Raw genomic sequence first — 24,301 nt, forward strand, 5'->3', positions numbered from 1 at the left:
TTCACATGAGAAACATTCTTTATAGTCATAGTTCTGGTCTCTGACTGAGAGACCTTTAGGGATGTATATTTGATTTAATGTACAGCGCATGTTTCATCTACTTGTATTAACATTGGTCCTTCTTGGAAATTTCTCAGAGGGAAAATTCGTTACCTTGTTGCCAGGAAATGTCAGTGCTGCATAAAATATCTTCTCACGGATAATAAGGGATCCATAAATCCCTTTTTTCATCTGTGTTTGCAGCTACTCCACTGCGACCAGACTGAAAAAAAATCTTTCCATTTACAAAACTGTTTAAATATTAGCTGCAGGTAAATTTGCTTTGCCTTTACAACCCAGAGGCAGTGTGATCCATGTGCAGTTAGTATTCTGCTCTTCATCTGTACCCTAGAGAGTCAATTCACAATATAGACGGCACTGAGGTATGTTGGGTCTTGCCTACCCGTGTGAGAGCAATTTTTCTTCAAAGGGGCCATATTCTGTACTTTTGCTGCATTACATTTTTTCCCTAAAGTCAACTAATATTAGTTATGTTTCATGCACCAAAAGCATTCATAACTTAGTTTCTCATGGTCATTTTCCACCCTGTCTATACCGGACTCGAGCGGGGTGGACTGTTTCGTGAGAACTATATCTTTCCCATTATAACCGTTGACTATAAATACACCGATTTAGCAACAATAACATGAAAATATTAATTCTACAGTAAGTAAATGTTATACAAGTGGATTTCTTTTGAAAATGAAGTATGATACTGGTTATTTACCTATTTAAACATTGCTGAAGTCTACTTGAGCTCACAGTGTTACAACTGTCTCTACGTCATTTAAGAATTTTCACTTTGAAGCTTCCAGTGTAGACGTCTCAACCATTGCATTGCATCACGTCAACGAATGCGTCCGTTTTAGACAGGGTGTTAGAATTTTACAGGCTGTTTTTGCTACTAACACTGCTTAATTTAAAGGCTTGGGATTGATGCTTTTTTCATGCGTTGATTTTCCCGATGGTTATCGATATATATCAGGATGTTTTTCAGATATAAATTGGGCTGTTCGTTGCACTATAGTCTTTGTCTCTTCAGACATATTTCTTAACAGAACTTTGGTAAAGTGTGAGTGGCATGGTAAATTAAAGAGGGTCGCACACCAGACACATCTGGCAGAAAACATGATGCGTTCTAAAATTAGAAACAATTATTTATTTTCTACAAAGGTAAGCACATGCCACCAATGCTTAGCGTCAACTTTCTGAAGTGCCACGGAGTGCAATTCAATAGTTTCCATTAAATTCATAAATATTAGGTAGGTGGTTTTAATGTTGTGGCTGATCGGTGTGTGTACAGTATGTATGTAAAGTATGTATGTGTGTATATGTATATGTATATATATATATATATATATATATATATATATATATCACACAATTGCATTGCGCTTATATGTCATCAAAAGTCTGCCATAAAAAATAAAAAACATTACTAGCCAATGGCGAGTCTTTCTCCAAATTGTCTGTAGAGGGTTGATTACATGGTCAATCTCAAAATTAAAAATAATGCCCTTTTTGTCACATTTGTGTAGTTGTTACTGAGTTTCAAATTTGAGGAATGTCATGTCATGATCTTAATGATCGATCATTGCTGTCACTTCCAAGTACTGGAGGACTTGTGCCATCCCTAATATAAATTGTGCCTAAAACTAAAATTTGTATGTGTTTATTTATTTATTTTACAGCATACAATTCACTAGAAGTCGTGTACTACCCTGGCACCTTTTGACATACTGTTTTCAATGTTTTCTGTTATTTGGGACTTTTGGGACTAATTCTAATCTCACAAAATATTAAGGATGCATACTTAATATTAAATGTTAATTGCAATGCAGCCTTACTGATTATCTGCATGTCTGACGCTTATCACAATATAAAACACACATTTGTGCTTTTGTTTTCTGAGTATGTGAGTTGTGAATGATTGACATGGTGTGCAAGCCATGCAGTGGTTTGATGGCAGCGTGTGATTATCTATCTTTCGTCTCTTCAGTAGCAGTGGCCATGTCAAAATCTGTTCCATTAAAGAGAAAATCATCCCGCATTTCCTCTCATCCAGAGATAATAAAACTCTGAAATCTTCCATGGCTTTTACTGATGGATGCACTGGTAAATCTAGTGGAGGCGATCTAGTCACTAAAGGCAACTCACATGTTTTTGTCTGGACGCAGGCCTTATGGAGTGTTTGCTTTGTGGGTTTGTTTTAGAACAGCTGCTAAGGCTTCGAGCTAGCTGTCAACATACTGGAAAATGTGTTCAGTGAATTGGACAAGCCTGTGAAGTTATTCGTAGCACTGGCAGAGAGTTTTGAATCTAGCAAATGGCTGTGAACTGTTCTCTGTGGCACTGGGTGCAAAACGAACACATTCCAATTGTGTAGTGTAATATACAGATGGATGCACTGCACCAAATGCAACATAAAGTGAATTTGATATGGCTGAGACTGACCTGCATCCCATCTTTTTAATATGCGGCTATTTAAATGACTCAAGTTAAGTTTCAATGCTGAAAACAATTCCAATACATTTTGCATTGCTTTGTTATTCTTTAGCTGTTTAATTTCAAACTAATAAATCTGGATTGGACTAAAATAGAGATGAAGTCAAAGCTCAATAGATTTGTGCAGAAGAAAACTCTCAAATATCTACACTACACTCAGATGGATGGATGGATTGATAGATAGATTATATTAATCACTAATTAGAACATTAATTTGGCAGTCTTTTAGGCTTAATTAAGATTGAGGTGTCCTTATAATAATGAATTGCAGAATCTATCATATTCATTTCATATCATTAGTATGAATCTAAATGATCAGCAATCTAAAGTGCATAATAAAGATAAAGTTCTATCTAAAGCATTCATCATATCAGATCATATAACCAAGGAATGCCTTTGTTGGAGCTTGTTGATGCTGCTATTAAATTACGGATTACTGATCTCAAATGACATGCCAATAACAGATACCCCCTTTTTGTTTTACAGATTGAGGAACATTTCAAGGCAGTTTGATGGCTATGTCTGGGAGTTTATGACACACTGTGGACACTTTGTGAGTTCCAACAATGGAAGAGTGAGCGGTGTTGGCTGTAATGAGGCAAAGAAAAATGCAGACCAGTCATGCATCCATTGGGGATCTTAATCAAAGGCACTCTATTTTCACTGATTCCCGGGACCCTCTCTCTTCTCTTGGATAGTGTTAAAATCAAGTTACATCATACAACAAGAAAGACAGTATTGTTTATGGATGATATCATTCTGTCACGAGAAAGATGAAATTTCCTTTTATTAGATGTCCCAGTTAAAACAAGGACACTGGTTTCTTATGTTAAGAAGGTAAGCTCTGGAAAAGATTCAGACTCAAAGGGTACACAAGACAGATGAGGTTGCATTATGGCAGCTGAATCTCCCCAACAGAAACATTCACATATCTGGTTTGGAGGAGAGTGACAGTTGCATGATGCAGCGAAGTGGAGGCATCGTCGGGAACAGCCTCCGGCGTGTGCGACTAACCTGGCTCAGTTTCTTGCTTTTCTGCATCTTGGTCTTCTTCCCTCTCATTGCACATTACTACCTCACCACAATCGATGAGGCAGGGGGGCCGGATAAGCGTATCTTTGGGCCAAGACCTGGAGGAGAGCTGTGTGAAGCCAAGCATGTGCAAGACCTTTGCCGAATCCGGGAATCCGTTAGTGAGGAGCTACTTCAACTGGAGGCAAAGCGCCAAGAACTCAATGGCGAGATCGCCCGACTTAACCTACGCATTGAGGCCTGTAAACGTAGTATCGACAGTGCCAAACAGGACTTGCTGCAACTCAAGAATGTCATCAGCCAGACAGAGCACTCTTATAAGGAACTCATGGCACAAAACCAGCCAAAACTGTCTTTGCCAGTTAGACTTTTACCTGACAAAGATGATCCAGGGTTTCCTCCTCCAAAATCAGCACAAAACTGTCGTTTGCATTCTTGTTTTGATTATGCGAGATGTCCTCTTACATCTGGCTTCCCTGTCTATGTTTATGACACTGGATCCTATCCTTGGGGTGAAAAGTTGGATCCTCTTGTTAAACAAGCCTTTGCATCATCAGTCAAAAGCAGTGTATACGTGACCGATAATCCACAAATTGCTTGTCTCTATGTAGTGCTTGTAGGGGAAGTACAAGATTCACCCTCTTTACCACCTTCACCATTAGACCTTGAAAAGCAGCTCAAGGCTTTGCCATATTGGAGGTTGGATGGCCACAACCACCTGCTAGTTCACCTGTCTAGAAAGTCTCTGACACAGAACTTCCTGTACAATGTGAGCACAGGTCGAGCAGCAGTAGCACAGTCTACCTTCTTTGAACGTCAATATAGAGAGGGTTTCGACATGGTGGTCTCACCTCTAGTCCATGCCCTGTCTGAGCCCAACTTTCTAGAGGTGCCTCCACAAGTCCCGGTGAAGAGAAAGTACCTCTTCACTTTTCAGGGAGAAAAAGTTGAGTCTTTGAGGAGCAGTTTGCTTGAAGCCCCACCACAGTCCTTTGAAGAGGAAATGGAAGGGGATTCACCAGCTGACTATGACGATCGCATTATTGGCACACTTAAAGCTGTACAGGACAGTCACCTTGACCAGGTTCTTGTAGAGTTCACTTGCAAGAATCAGGCCAAGCCTTGTTTGCCAACAGAGTGGGCACTATGTGGGGAGCGTGAGGATCGTTTAGAGGTACTAAAGGTTTCTACTTTTGCCCTGGTGATATCTCCAGGTGATGGACAGTTGGTGGCATCCACAGGCTGTAGCATGAGACTGTTTGAAGCTTTGGAAGTTGGGGCAATACCGGTGGTTCTTGGCGACCACTCAAAGTTGCCCTACCATCACCTCATACGCTGGAGTGAGGCAGTTATTATGGTACCCAAGCCTCGCATTACGGAGTTGCACTTTCTGTTGCGGAGTATCTCAGACAATGACCTTCTGGCGATGCGACGGCAGGGTCGGTTTCTTTGGGAGACATACCTCTCCACCTCAGAGAGCATCTTCAGCACTATCCTGGCTAGTGTACGAACCAGCATCCAAATACCAGCAGCACCCATACGTGAGGAACCTGCCCAGGAGATCCCCCACAAAGCTGGAAAGTTGGCAGGAACTGATGCTAACATGGCTGACAATGGTGACCTGGATCTGGGGCCCGTTGAAGTAGAGCCCCCTTATGCTTCACCCCGCTTTTTGCGTAATTTCACATACACTGCTGCTGATGTCTACCGCACCTGGAATCGTGCACCTGGCCCTTTCCATCTATTCCCAAATACTCCCCTGGACCCTATACTGCCCTCAGAGGCCAAGTTTTTGGGGTCAGGAACTGGTTTCCGCCCTATTGGTGGAGGCTCTGGGGGATCTGGAAAAGAGTTTCAGGCTGCACTAGGAGGGAACTTCCCACGGGAGCAGTTCACCGTGGTCATGCTTACTTACGAAAGGGAGGAGGTTCTTATGAACTCACTGGAGAGGCTAAATGGCCTTCCTTATCTCAACAAAGTGGTAGTAGTTTGGAATTCCCCCAAACCACCTTCCGATGACCTCCTCTGGCCAGACATTGGGCTACCCATTGTGGTAAGAACACAATATTTTTTGACCATAAGTCTTCAATCCTGGGTACCAGAATACCATAGAAAATCAAGTCTAGGGTGTATTTTGGTTTCAGTTTTCAGTTTTGTCTCACGTTAAGCGCTCAGCCTTTCAAAGCAAACTCTCTTTACCTCAAGCCCATACTGACATCTTCGACACATGCGCACTACAACTGCTTCGTGATACTCGCAGGGCAAATTCTAATCGAAAGTGAGGATCCCTATGCCTTACTCACTCCTATGGGCAGAGCCCATGAAGTGGATAGTTTGAAGGTAGTATGCCATTACTGTATAAATGTAAAGGGATTGAGTAGCTTACTTGCATTTGGAATGATCCTTCAGGTAGAACCAAAGTAAACTTTGGCCTTTAGTAGTTGATTATTTTGATTTTGACCAGTGAGTAATCACCTAGTAACCACCTAGAACACCCTATTAACCGCATAGCAACATGCAAAAAACAATATGCTACAAAACACCTTAGCAACAGCATAGCAATGCCCAGACAACCACTCACAATGCCCTAGCATCTTGATGATGAGTTTTGCATGTGCAAAAACCACAATCTGAAAAAAAAGATTCTCACAGGCTTAAAAGTTATAGACCAACACAGCTTTACATTCTGCTGTAGATTTGGTCTGCTCACTCTGGTGTCTTTGAAGAATAGCTTTCATGTCTCTAGGGCAGCAAGCCAAATTAGTTCTGGTGAAATTAAAGGAAGTAGAGCTGTATTAAGTCAACAGTAAAGTTATGCTTCTGAAATTAATACTCAAATAGAATTCTGAAGTAACCCAATTTTCTTCCGACTTTTATATGTTTCATATTTAAGTAGTTGTTTGGAACTTTGAAATTAAGGATATGGATGTACTGTAGGTTACAAAGTTGTTCAAGAACTAGCAACATTTTAATTTTAAACTGTGACATTGTAGAAATTATTATTAAAAACTTTCCTAGAAATAGTCCAGAGTTATGGTTAGTAGTTGTTGCACAAGATCACATGTTTAAAACCTTTTAATAATGCCATATTGTACCCCAGCAGTAGCTCACAATATGGCACATTGACACAACAGATGGCTTTTTTTTCTCTGCAGGTGGTACGTACAGAGAAGAACAGCTTAAACAATCGCTTCATTCCCTGGGATGCAGTCGAGACTGAGGCTATTTTGTCTATCGATGACGATGCCCACCTACGACATGATGAAATTATGTTTGGGTTCAGGTGAGAGTTTTGTGAAACCAAGATCATGGCATATGTTTTATTAGGGCTGGGCAATATATAAAGTATTCACAATAAATTTTCAGTGATTTTAATGAGCTTTTTATTTGGACATTAAGTTTTATAAAGAGCGTGATATTAGACTAGTTTTCTTATCCTTCCTCGTCAGAGATATTTTAATTGGATCTGATATATGTAGTTTAGAATATAAAGCAGTTTTAATCAAAACAATTAATTTTTGTTGAAATGATGGTTCATACGATATAGCTTTCTTAACCAACTTCTTGAGATATCATTGCATTTTAAACAGTATTGAAAGAGTTCCCATCTATGTTGGGTACTTATTGGCTTCTTTTCTTTATTATTTGGTCCAAGTCAAACACACACCAATCAGCCACAGCATTAAAAGCACCTGCCTAATATTGTGTAGGTCCCCCTCGTGCCACCAAAAGAGCTCCAACCCACATCTCAGTATAGCATTCAGAGATAATATTCTTCTCCCCACTATTGTACAGAGTGGTTATCTGAGTTACAGTAGACTTTGTCAGTTCAAACCAGTCTGGCCATTCTCTGTTGAACTCTCTCATCAACAAGACGTTTCCGTACACAGAACTGCCACTCACTGGATGTTTTTTTGCACCATTCGTAATAAATTCTAGAGACTGTTGTGTGTGAAAATCCCAGAAATACTCAAACCAGCCCGTCTGACACCAACGATCATGCCACTGTCCAAATCACTGAGATCGCATTTTTTCCCTATTCTCATGGTTGATGTGAACATTAACTGAAGCTCCTGACCCATATCTGAATGATTTTATGCACTGCACTGCCGCCACGTGATTGGCTGATTACATAATTGCATTGTTCGATTGTTCAGATGTGCGTGATATTAACTTTCCACACTTATTTTTAAGAATGACACTTCTTATGTGATCAAAAGGTTTAGAGAAAATTTTGATTTTCAAATACACATTGAAAATTGTTTTGGTGTGTATAAATCCAATTCCTGCAGTGGTTTGGCATTCATTATTTGTGATGGGTGAGTTCAAATGAACAGCTGCAGATTCAGTTGTTGGTGTGAGGAACTTAAAGCATCTGCCCTGATAAAGTCTACAACAGTTGAAGGAAACTGAGTATTCGTCCCTTCTGTGTACCTCCCTGTTTATGTGGAGGACAGGTTTAAAAATATAAACTGTGTAAGCATTAGAAATGTTTTCTGCCTTTTTCAGGGCTGTGTTTTGGAGTGAAAGTGGTAAGAGACACAGGCAGCATTTTCTTAATATATCTCTTTAAACAGTGACTAGTCGATAAGTGAGGTTGGATTAATGTATCTATATTTGCTTCTTAGCATTAAAAAATATATTTATTTACTTTTTTTTTTTTTTTTTTTTTGGAGATAATTTAAAGGGGATGTATTTAGAGATTCAACTTTGCTCAGAGGGTTTTAGTGTCTCTAATGCATCTCTAAATTGATTCCCTTTAATGCTCTTAAGCCAACAAAATGCCGCTTTTGTTCCAAATTTAATAATACATTTCATACTGCCTGCTGTGATTTAATCTGTAGATCTCTGTTTGTTTGTTTTTTTGTTTTGTGCAATAAAATGTCATAGTTTAGGATATTTATTGGTTTAATGTCTGTTAGTTGTGCTATTCAAGGGCTGTAGTTAGAGTCCATATAGTATTTTGTTAAGAAATGCGCCTGATTGGTGTCTATCTACTGACTATCCATCCATCCATCCATCTTCAACCGCTTATCCAAAGTCGGGTCGCGGGGGCTTACTGACTAGTCGATTTAAAAAATATATATGTAGTTTTGCACATACCTTAAAAAAATGATATTTAATGGTTAAATAATGGGAATGAAACTGATCATAGAATATTTCAAATTTGGGCTAAATATCTGAAGGAATAAATGCGCTGTTAAGGTAATATAATGAAAGCTGTTGCGTGTCTTGCCTTTTGCTCCAGTTTGAACTGATCTCATCTCTTTTTCTCCTCCGCTCTCAGGGTGTGGCGGGAGGCCAGAGACCGGATCGTGGGGTTCCCGGGAAGGTTTCATGCCTGGGATGTAAACCACCAGTCTTGGCTCTACAATTCCAACTACTCTTGCGAGCTCTCCATGGTGCTGACGGGTGCCGCCTTCTTCCACAAGGTTAAGATTAATGTTTGTCTGCTCTGACATTTCCACAACTTGGTCAGTGTCAAAAATAGACATAGACAAAACTTTAGAGGCTAAAGGGGTAGTTTACCCAAAATGAAAATTCTCTCATCATTTACTCACACTTATTCCATCCCAGATGTGTATGAGTTTCTTTCTTCTGCTGAACACAAAGATTTTTAGAACAATATCTCAGCTCTGTAGGTCCATACAATGCAAGTGAATGGTGGCCAGGACTTTAAAGGTCCAAAAAGCAAGTAAATGCAGCATAAGTGGTTAAAGCCATATCTTCTGAAGCTATATAATAGGTGTGTGTGGAAAAACAGATCAGTATGTTTGTATTTTTTACTATAAATTCTCTTCCCTGCCCAGTAGTTGGCGATATGCTCGAAGAATGTGAAAAATCAGCTAAAACAAAAGAAGAATGAATGTTGCAGTGGAAGTGGAGATTTAGAATAACATAGGACTTATAGATGTGGGTGAGAAACAGATCAATCTTATTACTTCAGAAGACATGGATTTAACAACTGGAGTTGTATGGATTGCATTCATTCTGCCTTTATGTGCTTTTTAGACCTTCAGGTTTCTGGCCAACATTTACATGCATTGTATGGACCTACAGAGCTGAAATATCCTTCTAAAAATCTACATTTGTGTTCTGTAGAAGAGAGAAAGTCATACACATTTGGGATTACATGAGGTGTGTTAATGAGGTAATATCTGCTAATCAGAGCCAAAACAATTTATAGTTAATTTGTGTTATTAGTTATAATCAGTTTGTGTTTGTTCATGCCACTATCTAAACAAATGGTCAGTTAATGTAAGTTACAGTGCTGTGAAAAATCATGATTTCTTCTGTTTTTCTGTATATCTCATACAAAATCTTTTAAAAATTTTAAAATCTAACATAAAACAAAGGCAACCTGAGTAAACAAAAATACTCTTTTTAAATGATAATGTTATTTATTGAAGCAAACAAGTTGTCCATTACCAACTGGGCCTGTGTGAAAAAATATTTGAAGTCACTAAATCCCCAAATCTATTAAATTGCATTCATAATGGGGTTCAGCTGGACTAGACACACCCAGACCTGATTACTGACAGACCTGTTCAATCAAATCAACACCTAAATAGAACTTTTTCAGCAGCATGAAGTTGGATTAAAGGTCTCTCCCAGTAACGCACTATGCCAAGGTCGAAAGAGGAAAAAGGTGACTGAAATACATCAGTCAGGGTTATAAAGATATTTCAAAGCCTCTGGGACTCCAAAGAACCACAGTGAGAGACATTATCTCCAAATGGAGAAAACTTGGCACAGTAGTGAACCTTCCCAGAAGTGGCTGACCTTCTAAAATTCCTCCAAGAGCACAGCGACAACTCATCCTAGAAGTCACAATAAAGCCAAGGACAACATCCAAGGAACTACAGGCCTCTTTCACATCAATAAACGTTACTGTTCATGACTCCACTATCTGAAAGACACTAGCCAAAAATGCCATCCATGGGAGAGTGGCGAGGAGAAAACCTCTGCTAACCCAGAAGAATATTAAGGCTCGTCTGAATTTTGCCAAAACACACATTGATGATCCTCAAACCTTTTGGGAGAATGTTCTGTGGACTGATGAGTCAAAAGTGGGCCTGTTTGGTTACATCTGGCATAAATCAAACCCCCTTATTCCACAAAAAGAACATCATACCTACAGTCAAGCATGGTGGTGGTAGTGTGATGGTGTCGGGATGATTTGCTGCTTCAGGGTGACTTGCAATAATTGAAGGGAAACATAAATTCTGCTCTCTACCAGAAAATCCTAAAGGAGTCATCAGTCCGTGAGTTGAAGCTCAAGCACAACTGGATTATGCAGCAAGACAATAATCCAAAGCATAGGAGTAAGTCTGATGGCTCAAAAGAATCACAATTAAAGTTTTGGAGTGGCCTAGTCAAAGTCCTGACTTGAACCCGATTGAGATGCTGCGGCAGGACCTTAAACAGGCAATTCATGCTCAAAAACCCTCCAATGTGTCCGAACTAAAGCAGTTCTACAAAGAAGAGTGGGCCAAAATTCATCCACAGCGTTGTGAAAGACTGATCTCCAGTTATCAGAAGCATTTGTTTGCAGTTGTTGCTGGTAAAGGTGGCACAAAGCAATTAAGTTTAAAGGGGCACTTAGTTTTTCACATGGGTGATATAGGTCTTGGGTACATTTTTTGCTTCAATAAAAAAAAAAAAATATATATATATATATATATATATATATATATATTTGAAAACTATATTTTGTGTTTATTCATGTTGGCTTTTGTTTTATGGTTATATCTCGACTGAAGATCTAATTAATTTAGTACGAAAAATAGAAGAAATCAGGAAGGGGGCAAATACTTTTTCACACCACTGTAGATTTAATTAAAAACACAATTTTTAAATACAAATCCTTTTAATGATTTACATCCAATGAACTTTGTAAAAAATAATATGTAAAAAAGGCTCTTTCTGTTTAATAATATGGTAATTTGACCTTTTAATCATTTCTGAAATTGTTGTTCATCCAAAATGCAAGACATAATACTTCATTTCTCCGATTATAAATAAACGGCATGTTTTATTTACGAGCATAACTGAAGAACATCATATGGCATGTTGAATTGCTTTTCATTTCTTAATTGTGAGTGGTGGTGGCATAGTGGGTTAAAGCGCATAACTGGTAATCAGAAGGTTGCTGGTTCGATCCCCACAGCCACCACCATTGTGTCCTTGAGCAAGGCACTTAACTCCAGGTTGCTCCGGGGGGGATTGTCCCTGTAATAAGTGCACTGTAAGTCACTTTGGATAAAAGCGTCTGCCAAATGCGTAAATGTAAATGTAATTGTGTTTTTATTAATATTTGTCATATGTGGCTCTCCTCAGTATTACGCATTCCTCTATTCAAACGTCATGCCTCAAGCCATCCGTGACATGGTGGACGAGTACATCAACTGCGAGGACATTGCCATGAACTTCCTGGTGTCGCATATCACACGCAAACCCCCCATCAAGGTGAGTGGGCTGTTGGCAAAAGTTTCACAATGTAATTTTAGCACATTCAAGGTCATTTGAAACCAATTTGCAGTTTCTTGCTCAGTCATACCATTGGTCTGCCTTACACAGAGACCTAACCAGGCATCATGCAATAAATCATTTCTCTCAAGTTAATTTGCGTTTGCTTCAAACCAGCCACGACCACATCAGACATGACGACATTTTGTTGGTTGCTTGGTTTCTATTTATGTTGTGCTGTACATAGCAGCCTCGCCCCCACTGAAATCCCCATAGCTATTCATTAGACACCAACTATGCTCTGATTGGCTGTGATTGTCATTTATGTTCAGTACTACAGTATGTAAAGTGTTTGGGTAAATCTGACAAAACCAGTGTAGAACGTGTTTGGGTGTTGGATGTAATCTAATTCATTTTTTAGTACAAAAAGTAGTGTCAAACATTCGATTTTAAATTATCATCGGTTTTTAATATTTGTGTTTTCATGCTTATAACTGATATGCCGACGATCATCGGCAGCAGATACATCGGTGCATCCCTAATTTATACATTTTCTTCTGATTTTATAGTGAATTGTTTGGCCTTTTTATTGTATGTCCAATAACCAAACATAAAATTGACCTGACCGGGGTTGAAACTGAACCTTCTTTTCCAGTTTTATGCTTGTGTGTTACAACAGAATTGATATAAGGGGGATTATACGGCAGGATTTCGGTAAGATTAAAAGCCTTTGATATTCTGAATTCCATTCTCTGAATGAAAGAGCGGGCTATGAATTAACGGATAATGAAATCTGATGGATTTTCAATGGCATTATTAGTCTGGTCTCCGGCTGATAGTGTCCCAGCGGGTTAGGGAAATCAATTACGTTCCTGTTATTAACACTGAAAAGCTGATTGAAATGGGAAATCAAACTACATAAATAAATGAGATGATATTGTGTTATGGAGCTAATAAGACGCTTTGTCCGTCATCTTTGGATGATGTTAATTTAAAGGGATGGTTCACTCCAAAATTAGAATTTTTTCATCATTTACCTACCCTCAAGTGGCTCCAAATGACAAATGAAACACAAGAGAAGTTTAGGCTTAGAGACTAATCCTTTAACATCTCGATTTGTTTTCTTCCCGGCGTTCCCCTCTCAGGTGACGTCACGGTGGACTTTCCGCTGCCCCGGCTGTCCGCAGGCTCTGTCGCACGACGACTCGCACTTCCACGAGCGTCACAAGTGCATCAACTTTTTCGTAAAAGTCTACGGATACATGCCGCTGCTATACACTCAGTTCAGAGTGGACTCCGTACTCTTCAAGACTCGACTGCCCCATGACAAGACAAAGTGTTTTAAATTCATTTAGGGGACGGAAAGAAGCACAGAAATCCAACGGAAAACTGACATAGGACGTTGTCTCTCTGGGGATGTGAAGGAAAATAAAGCTTTCTTGTAAATATCGGAGAATTTTACGTGGAATTTGTCTCCCTTGAAGTGAAGGGAGTACAAATACGGGAAGAAACTATTACCATCAGGCGTTTTGATTCATCGGCAACCACTACAGGTTTTATTTGCACCACTTTTAACAGTCGTGGGAAAATGACGTGGACATCTGCAACTGGGAAATGTAATTGGGTGTCAAACGAAAATTTGAATCCTGTTATACTGACTGAAAATGCAGAGTTACGGGCAAATGGAGGCTATTTTTGATGCCATAACTGGAAAAAAACAGATGTGTCATCACTCTAAACGGTTTATGTTTTTATTTTTACATTCTATATACTCTCTTGTATAAAACGCACTGATGGTCATCATTTTTTTTTAACTTGTTTGTGTGTCTTGTGAGCGTGAATGACTGTGTGTGCGTTTTCTGTTGGATGTCGGTGACTAAACGTCACTAATCCACATCAAGTCATTTTTGATCATCTGTAAGAATAGCACAAGACTAATACAGTTCATTTGTGTGAACGCAACAACATTAAACATCACTGCATAGGATAAGCACCAGATCAAATCATTGAATGTGTTCACCTCCGTCACAATCATACCAGAAAACAAAATGTCTGGATATAACAGAATAAGGAATTCAACGTCTTTTGCTGGATAACCACGTCTTGTTTGTGTCATTTTAATAAGGTCAAATGAGTCTCACATAGAAATGTATGTTATCAGAATTTACCCCAAAATCTAAACAAACAGAAATACATTTTGAACAAAGATATTTGCATAAAGATATTTGCATTGTGAAATTATTTTCATGGCAGTTAAGGATATTGTCCCCCCAAATTTACATTACCGTAATGTGACTGGACTTTACCAAGTTTAAAAACATTTTTTATTACTAAGTATTTAATTTTTTTTATGTACTAAATTTTTTTTCTTCTATTTAAATCAACATAAATTGAATGCAGTTTATGATTTATAAATACTTCCGATTATATATTTTATATATCGGAATTTTTCCATGCTAATAATATCACTGCAAATGCTTATGATATTCTTATTTTCTTTATGCTAAAATTTACATTTTGGGAACATTTTTAGGTATGTTAAGACAATTTTTTGTGACTATTTTCAAGGCAATTAAGCACCCCCTCCCCAAATTCTCACATGAGGTTACTTAATTTTCATTACTCTCAATGGTGACATTACTGCAAATGCTGATTTAATAAGTTAATTACTGTAATACCATTTTTTGTATGCAGTACAACAAATAATACCATGATTTATAAATACTTTACAATTTAAGTAATTTTAGTGGGTGAAATATGGTTTAATTACCATAAATCACTGTAAAAAAAAAGTCAATAATTGTCCTTAAAATAGACTTTATGCAAAATATAATTTCCCAAGAAAGTGCAGCCCGTTTTTTGGGACTACTAAGAATGTTTGCATTTTATATTATTTTCATGACAATTAAACACGTTTGCCGCATTTTACCGTAATGTAAGAATAGTTCACCCAAAAATGGAAATTCAGTCATTGTTTCACACCCCTGTGTTGTTATAACCCCATAAGACTTACTTTCTTTTTCTGAACACAAAGAGAGAAATTGTGAAAATGTTTGTGCTCTGTGATGTCATACAATGGTAGTTTATGGTGACCACCTATTCAAGCTTCAAAAGGGCACAAAAGTATAATTCAGAAGTCTAATAGATTATTCCATGAGACTCATGATTGATATGAAAGCATACGATAAGATTTGGTGAGAAACAAACTGAACTCGAATGTATTATTTAGTGAAAATGTTCACTGACCGTTGATCTCCTGTGAGCATTCATGATAGGGCTCGAGAGCAACAGTTCACGCAGGCCCCTCGCGACATTGGGGCGTTCAATTGAAAACTAATCTTGTTTATTTAAAAACAGGTCCACCACAGATATGGCAACAAAAGAGCACAACGCATCTGCACACAAAACAGAGAACAGAACTTTCTAAACATGTCTGAAGAGGTTGTACTAGAATAATTGATGCATTTCTATGCCCAGCCTTATTTTATTTTAACCAGAGTCTTCTATCAAACAGAGAGATGGAGTAGGCAGGAATTTCTGTCACCTCTTCTCCATTCTGAACCGGTGAGTATTTGTGACAGACTTGAAGAGAGAGAGACCTCCGCAAAAACATTCAGTAGGTGTAACATTCACGGCCAAAGTCAAGTAGTTTTTAACTGGCTCATGAGATGCTGACTTTAATATACTGTTATGAGAAAGTTTTTGGACCAGTGCAAGTATTTTCGGTTGCCGAAAATAGAAAACAAGCAATCGATAGAATAAACCATCGCTGGTTAGGACAAAAACTCTGATTACCATAGAAAATATACCTTTTATCGCATGTTGTTTGCCGTCAGGTTTGAACACTGTGTGACTGTGGCTGCTCTGTTTAAAAAAGGCTGGGCATAGAAATACATCAATTCTCTGACTACAAACTCTTCAGGCATGTTTAGTAAGTTCTGTTCTTTGTGTTGTGTGCTGTTGTTGCTATCGCTGTAGTAGACCTGTTTTTAGATAATAAAAGAGTTTTCGCTTGAACCCCTCCAGCCCCTATCATGAACGCGCACAGGAGATCAACGGTCAGTGAACATTTTCTCTAAATAATACATTCGATTTTGTTTTTTTCTCACCTAATCTTATCGTATGCTTTCATAACAATCATGAGTCTCATTGAATAATTTATTAGACTTTTGAAAGTCATATGGGGTTATAACAACACAGGGGAGAGAAAACAATGATTGAAATTTTTGGGGAAACTTTTTTGTATTTCATATTATTCTAAATGATGCTTCATTTTAGATGACCATTAATGTAAGTACAGTTAAAAAAGTATTAATTATTGTCATTTTTTTTTTCCTTGAATTAAACAAATGTAATGCAGTCCAACAAATAATACCATGATTCATAAATGCTTAACAATTTAAATAATATATAATGTTTAGATAGGAAATGTGCTTAATTGCCATGCAAAAAAAACATCCTACATGTGTCTTTAATTAGCTTAAAAATGTGCTTATTTTATTTATGCAAGAAATGAAGCACTTTTTGGGACTATTAAGCCTTTAAGACTATTAAGTTTGCATTGTGATGTTTTTCATGACAAGGAAGCACATTTCCTCCCCAGAGTCGCAGTGATGCAATGTGGGAAAAAATCTTTTAAACATCAAAAATGTAATTCATTACAGCAAAGTGTACAATTTAAATTATGTATCATTTTCTTTTCGCAAGACGGTGGTATGTATTACTGATGGGGAAATCTGCTCAATTGTCATGAAAATAATTTATGCAAAAATATTTAAAAAATGGCTTAATTTCATTAAAGGGAAAGTAACACAAAAATGAAAGTTCTTTCATCATTTACTCACTATAATGTTGTTCCTAACCACAAAAGATGTTAGACAGAATGTTAGTTTCAGTCACCATTCACTTTCATTGCATCTTTTTCCATATGATGAAAGTGAATAGTGACTGAGGCTGCCATTCTGTCTAACATCTCCCGCTGTGTTCCACAGAACAAAGAAAGTCACATGGGTTTGGAACAACATTATAGTGAGTAAATGATAACAGAATTTTGATTTTTGGGTGAAATATCTCTCTATAACTTTCTAATATTTTTCTTTGATTTGGGGTGAAACATGTCCTGTGACAAGTTCTTGACAGTTTTCATTTTATCCAGCAGCATAGTGTGAATGTGAGATTTTTGTTGTTAATCAGACGGTTCAGTGTAAGAGATATAGGTGTAACTACAAACTGAAATCTGTACATGAGTTCCAGATATGAGCACAGATTTGATAAAGATAACAGTAATGGGAAGTGCATTCAGTTTAGCTGTCAGTGTACAGGAAAGTTTTCAGGAAGTTCGCTTTGCTTAACTCTCTAAGCGGTTCAAGTATTTTTTCCTGTGCCTGGATGTTACCTGTGGCACCTTCTGCCAGCCTGATTTCACCCTCGAGTCGACAAAACTGACATGCCTTTGAGAATATCCAGTTTATTATTCAGACTTTTTTTTTTTTTACCTTTGGTTAATTCATGATGGACTGTCCTGACATGCTGAACAGGTACATGGAGAAAAATGGCTCCACAATTGTAAATGAATGAGTTTTTAAACAGAAATGTGGCTCTGTTTCCCTCAGTTCAATATGAACAATCAAGGATGGCATTGTTTCATGCCCATGGTTTCGTTATGTGTATAAATGTTGAACGGTCAGGAACTGATGTTTGTATTTGTATTATTTTTCCATTATTGGGAAGACTGCATGGCCTTTGGGATTGGACTTTAAATGATGACAAACCATCTGTAGAAAAGTGCTAAATGCCAGCAAAAGTTATAACTGACAACTTCTTCAAAAACACTAATAAACCAACTAATAAAGCCAGTGTCATTGTCTCTTTCATCATTGTGAGATCTGTGTAAATTGAACATCAGTGCTTATTAGTACTGTGAAGTCGATTCAGTGTACTACGATTTTTGCGACAAAGCTTTAAACAACCATTTGAGTCACTCAAAAGTGTTTACCCCATGCCAGTTTATGTAAAAAAATAAAAATATAATTGTATATCCACCCACTGATGAGCCAAAACATTATGACCACTCACAGGTGAAGTTAATAATGTTGATCATCTCCTAAAGGTCTGGGTAGATTAGATGGCGAGCAAACAATCAGTTCTCGTACTCAACGTATTGAATGCAGGAGTAAAGACCTGAGCGACTTTGACAATGGACAAATTGTTATGGCCAGATGACTGGGTCAGAGCATCTCTGAAACGGCAAGGCTTGTGGTGAGCACCTACCAACAGTATGGACGTCCGTGTGTACGTGTGCGCCATTTAACTGGGGAAGTGAAGGCACCAGGATGCACTGTGGGAACACGACAAGCCGCTGGAGGGAGTGCGATGCTCTGGGCAGTGTTCTGCAGGGAAACCCTGGATCCGGCTATTCATGTGGATGTAAATTTGACATGTGCCACCTACCTAAACATCATTGCAGACCAGGTACACCCCTTCATGGCAATGGTATTCCCTGACGGCAGTGGCCTTTTTCAGCAGGATAATGCGCCCTGCCAAATTGCACACATTGTTCAGGAATGGTTTGAGGAACATGATGAAGAGTTCAAGGTGTTGCATTGGCATCAAAATTCCAATCCGATTGACCATTTGTGAGAGTCCGATCCTAGGATGCTCCACCTCGTACTTACAGGACTTGAAGGATCTGCTGCTAATGTCTTGGTGCCAGATACCACAGGACACCTTCAGGGGTCTTGTAGAGTCCATGCATCGGCGGGTTGGTGCTGTTTTGGTGGCATGCGGAGAACCAACAGCATGTTTGGCAGGTGGTCATAATTAGGGCAGGAAATGGAGGAAAAGGTGGAACAATCTTAATAAATTTTGTAGGCTGGATTCAATCATGTCACGTTTGCCCACAGCACTGAGAGTAAAATACAGTGCTGTGGGCAAATGTGGGGATCAACTACATTTTTTTTTTTTAAACTATAGTGAGTTTAAATACCAATGAAACTATGCTTATGGAAAGGTCAGCCTGATCTCGTGAAAATTACATGACTGTGGCGACATTTTGCATAACAATATTATTTCCATCATTTAATATTATTATTTTTTGCAATTTCGAGTAGAAATGTCCACTGTGTGGCGCTAAAAGAAAGTTAAAAGGTCTCCCAAACAGATGGTGATTTTAAGGTTAGTAATCTGAGTTTAAATCAACAAAAGCGACCACCCTACCCCAAACCTTAAACCTAAATCTAACCAAATCCCATTTAGCATTACGAATGATGCATGCAAATAAAAAACAATGGAAACATATATAACTATTGAATTAAATTGGTTGATTATAATTATATAGAAACAATGTATTTTACATTTATTGCAAACTATTCAGATAGATATTCAAATATAAAAGTAGTATGAGCAGGACTATTTCTAGCTATAAGCGGCTGCTCAGGGGCCCTTGAGCCACCAGTGGCCCCTTTTTTATTTGTAGGATTTCGCTTAGGGCCCTAAATGCTCAGAAACTGCCCTGAATTTGAGAGTGTAGGGAGAGTGACTCGATTGCTTCATTCACATTGCATCATGGGAGTGGGTGGCTGCTGCAGAGTTCGTTTTGACGTGATTCTCTGATTGGTGGAGTTTCCACTTCAGGATTCATGGGTAGTGTAGTCATTCACCAGAAATTCTACTATTTAGCCCATTTTAATTTTCTTCTTAAAATGTAGTTAAAATAAAGTAGACTGATGACATCAGCAGAAGCATTTACCATCCATTAACAACCTCAAAGCTCACAGTAGCACTGCCTTTATAATAATAATGATAACTTAAAAACCTTTAATCAATTACCCCAATCATTAAAACAATTATTGGGGACTTTTACTTCCAGAATCAGACTGCTGCGCTTAATCGAGCATTCACAGGGCATCAGGGGCCTTCAGCACATCTGGTTTCATTTGTCTTTGGCTTAGGCAGGTCTGTAGTTTAGCCACAGTATGTGTCGAACATTTGCAAACTGCAGTCTGTAATCAAACCTCAGTCTCTCTCAAACACACTGATGAGAGGGTCAAACCAGCTGTAAACCAGCCCAACATAGTTAAACACTCCCTCATGATGAAATGTCTTACCCCTTCATAGCACCCTGGAATGTGGCGGTATCATGGCACAGTGATGGAAATACCACGATACTCAATGATTACCATATACAAAATAGCATGCTATCACCATGGTACATGATCAAAAAACTGGTGGTACCATGTCATAATTAGCACCCTGTTTGCAGTTTGTAGAACCATGATATCAATAAAGGTGGCGAGAGAGAGAGAGAGAGAGAGAGAGGGGATCACGTTACAGAACAGACATTAAACTGTGCTGAAATGTGTTTCGGCTCCGGTCCAAACACCTTCCATCTTTACATTAGATAACATTAGAATATCAAAGCAAGTGTCATCTGCTGCTGGAGCTTTACTTTTCTTAGCCATTTTTGCTCAGTGACTTTTAATCAACTGGGGTGGCAGTGATTTTAGTGGATGTATGAAGTCTGTTTCCATCAAGTTCACACAAGTGGTGGTTAGCACATTAACTATGAACATGTTCTAATAACATTTGACAACCACAAAGTGACACGATAGGTCATAATGGATGGGCTCGAGCACAGGACTGGGCTTGAGCTCCGAGATCCTCCCGCCTGGACTATCGGATTAACCTGAGACACCAGAGGTTAAGTCATTCTCTAATTAGGGAGCAAAGGAGCATCCTATAGCTTTCTTATGTAGCCAAGTGCATTCACTGCTAATATCCGACCAAAAGTTCAGTTTCAGGCTGCAGATGATGTTTGGATCACTCGACATGTTTGACACACATGTGACGATGATAATCAGTACATAGATTCACCATTTATAATGTATCATTTTATTTTAACATGGTTGGCCGTGATTGGATGATGCTGGACATTACTTTGAATCAGAATAAATTATGCTCATTTCTGATGTAATGTCTGTAACATCTCAAAAACATGAATAACCAACACTCCTGAAAACATAATGAACAATTTGATAAAAAAAACAAAAATCGGACTATCTATTGCTTGGTATTATTCACAATTTTACAACATAGTCCCGCTAATATATGTGGACATGTATTTTTAGAAAAGTATTTGGTCTAAAAAAAAAAAAAAATATATATATATATATATATATACACTCACCTAAAGGATTATTAGGAACACATACTAATACTGTGTTTGACCCCCTTTCGCCTTCAGAACTGCCTTAATTCTACGTGGCATTGATTCAACAAGGTGCTGAAAGCATTCTTTAGAAATGTTGGCCCATATTGATAGGATAGCATCTTGCAGTTGATGGAGATTTGTGGGATGCACATCCAGGGCACTGAAGCTCCGTTCCACCACATCCCAAAGATGCTCTATTGGGTTGATATCTGGTGACTGTGGGGGCCATTTTAATACAGTGAACTCATTGTCATGTTCAAGAAACCAATTTGAAATGATTCGAGCTTTGTGACATGGTGCATTATCCTGCTGGAAGTAGCCATCAGAGGATGGGTACATGGTGTCCATAAAGGGATGGACATGGTCAGAAACAATGCTCAGGTAGGCCGTGGCATTTAAACGATGCCCAATTGGCACTAAGGGGCCTAAAGTGTGCCAAGAAAACATCCCCACACCATTACACCACCACCACCAGCCTGCACAGTGGTAACAAGGCATGATGGATCCATGTTCTCATTCTGTTTACGCCAAATTCTGACTCTACCATCTGAATGTCTCAACAGAAATCGAGACTCATCAGACCAGGCAACATTTTTCCAGTCTTCAACTGTCCAATTTTGGTGAGCTCTTGCAAATTGTAGCCTCTTTTTCCTATTTGTAGTGGAGATGAGTGGTACCCGGTGGGGTCTTCTGCTGTTGTAGCCCATCCGCCTCAAGGTTGTGCGTGTTGTGGCTTCACAAATGCTTTGCTGCATACCTCGGTTGTAACGAGTGGTTATTTCAGGCAAAGTTGCTCTTCTATCAGCTTGAATCAGTCGGCCCATTCTCCTCTGACCTCTAGCATCAACAAGGCATTTTCAGCCCACAGGACTGCCGCATACTGGATGTTTTTCCTTTTCACACCATTCTTTGTAAACCCTAGAAATGGTTGTGTGTGAAAATCCCAGTAACTGAGCAGATTGTGAAATACTCAGACCGGCCCGTCTGGCACCAACAACTATGCCACGCTCAAAATTGCTTAAATCACCTTTCTTTCCCATTCTGACATTCAGTTTGGAGTTCAGGAGATTGTCTTGACCAGGACCACACCCCTAAATGCATTGAAGCAACTGCCATGTGATTGGTTGATTAGATAATTGCATTAATGAGAAATTGAACATGTGTTCCTAATAATCCTTAGTGAGTGTGTATGTGTATATATATATATATATATATATATATATATATATATATATACACACACACACACACACACACACACACTATCAGCCACAACATTAAAAGCACCTGCCTAATATTGTGTAGGTCCCCCTCGTGCCACCAAAACTGTGCAAACCTGTATCTCAGAACAGCATTCAGAGATGATATTCTCAGCACAATTGTACAGAGTGGTTATCTGTTACAGTAGACTTTGTCAGTTCAAACCAGTCTGGTCATTCTCTGTTGACCTCTCTCATCAACAAGATGTTTCCGTCCACAGAACTGCCCCTCACGGGATGTTTTTGGCATCATTCTCAGTAAATTCTAGAGACTGTTGTGTGAAAATCCCAGAAATACTCAAACCAGCCCGTCTGACACCAACAAACATGCCATGCTCCAAATCACTGAGATTGCATTTTTTCCCCATTCTGATGGTTGTGAACATTAACTGAAGCTCCTGACCCGTATCTGTATGATTTTATGTACTGCACTGCATCATGGATGATTGTTGGTGCCAAACGGGCTGGTTTGAGTATTTCTGTAACAGTATATATATATATATTGGAGTCCACCTGTGGTAAATTCAGTTGATTGGACATGATTTGGAAAGGCACACACCTGTCTATATAAGGTCCCACAGATAACAGTGCATGTCAGAGCACAAACCAAGCCATGAAGTAAAAGGAATTGTCTGTAGACCTCCGAGACTGGATTATATTGAGGCACAGATCTGGGGAAGGGTACAGAAAAAGTTCTTCAGTATTGAAGGTCCCACTGAGCACAGTGGCCTCCATCATCCGTAAATGGAAGTTTGGAACCACCAGAACTCTTCCGAGAGCTGGCTGCACGGCCAAACTGAGCGATCTGGGGAGAAGAGCCTTAGTCAGGGAGGTGACCAAGAACCTGATGGTCACTCTGACAAAGCTCCAGCGTTTCTCTGTGGAGAGAGGTGAACCTTCCAGAAGAGCAACCATCTCTGCAGCACTCCACCAATCAGGCCTGTATGGTAGAGTGGCCGGACGGAAGCCACTCCTCAGTAAAAGGCAGATGACAGCCCACCTGGTGTTTGCCAAAAGGCACCTGAAGGACTCTCAGACCATGAGAAACAAAATATTGAACTCTTTGTCCTGAATGGCAAGCGTCATGTCTGGAGGAAACCAGGCACCACTCATCACCTGGCCAATACCATCCCTACAGTGAAGCATGGTGGTGGCAGCATCATGCTGTGGGGATGTTTTTCAATGGCAGGAACTGGGAGACTAGTCAGAATCGAGGGAAAGATGAATGCCGCAATGTACAGAGACATCCTTGATGAAAACCTGCTCCAGAGCACTCTGGACCTCAGACTGGGACAACAGGACAACAACCCTAAGCACACAGCCAAGATAACAAAGGAGTGGCTACGGGACATCTCTGTGAATGTCCTTGAGTGGCCAAACCAGAGCCCAGACTTGAACCCGATTGAACATCTCTGGAAAGATCTGAAAATGGCTGTGCACCGACGCTCCCCATCCAACCGGATGGAGGTCCCCCAAAAATAGGTGTGCCAAGCTTGTAGCATCATACACAAAAAGACTTGAGGCTGTAATTGGTGCCAAAGGTGCTTCAACAAAGTATTGAGCAAAGGCTGTGAATAATTATGAGCATGTGATTTTTTTTCATTTTTTATTTTTAATAAATTTGCAAAGATTTCAAACAAATTTCTTTCACGTTGTCATTATGGGGGTATTGTTTGTAGAATATTGAGAAAATTAATTAATTTAATCCATTATGGAATAAGGCTGTAACATAGCAAAATGTGGAAAAAGTGATGCACTGGGAATACTTTCCGGATGCACTGTATATATT

The 24,301-nt window shown here is 39.0% G+C and overlaps 1 protein-coding gene across 1 annotated transcript in view; it reads left to right on the forward strand.

Annotated features, from left to right (window-relative positions):
* The window catches only part of LOC127621622 (exostosin-like 3), a 38,279-nt gene extending 22,245 nt beyond the window's left edge, over positions 1-16,034 (forward strand). Inside the window, exons 2-6 of the mRNA XM_052095300.1 lie at positions 3,031-5,629; positions 6,732-6,859; positions 8,864-9,008; positions 11,917-12,045; positions 13,191-16,034. Of these exons, the coding sequence (XP_051951260.1) occupies positions 3,503-5,629; positions 6,732-6,859; positions 8,864-9,008; positions 11,917-12,045; positions 13,191-13,400 (2,739 nt within the window). The 5' untranslated portion in view covers positions 3,031-3,502 and the 3' untranslated portion in view covers positions 13,401-16,034. The remainder of the gene's footprint in view (positions 1-3,030; positions 5,630-6,731; positions 6,860-8,863; positions 9,009-11,916; positions 12,046-13,190) is intronic.
* Positions 16,035-24,301: the final 8,267 nt, after the last annotated feature.

Source organism: Xyrauchen texanus, chromosome 28, assembly GCF_025860055.1.
Source record: "Xyrauchen texanus isolate HMW12.3.18 chromosome 28, RBS_HiC_50CHRs, whole genome shotgun sequence".
Lineage (NCBI taxonomy): Eukaryota > Metazoa > Chordata > Actinopteri > Cypriniformes > Catostomidae > Xyrauchen > Xyrauchen texanus.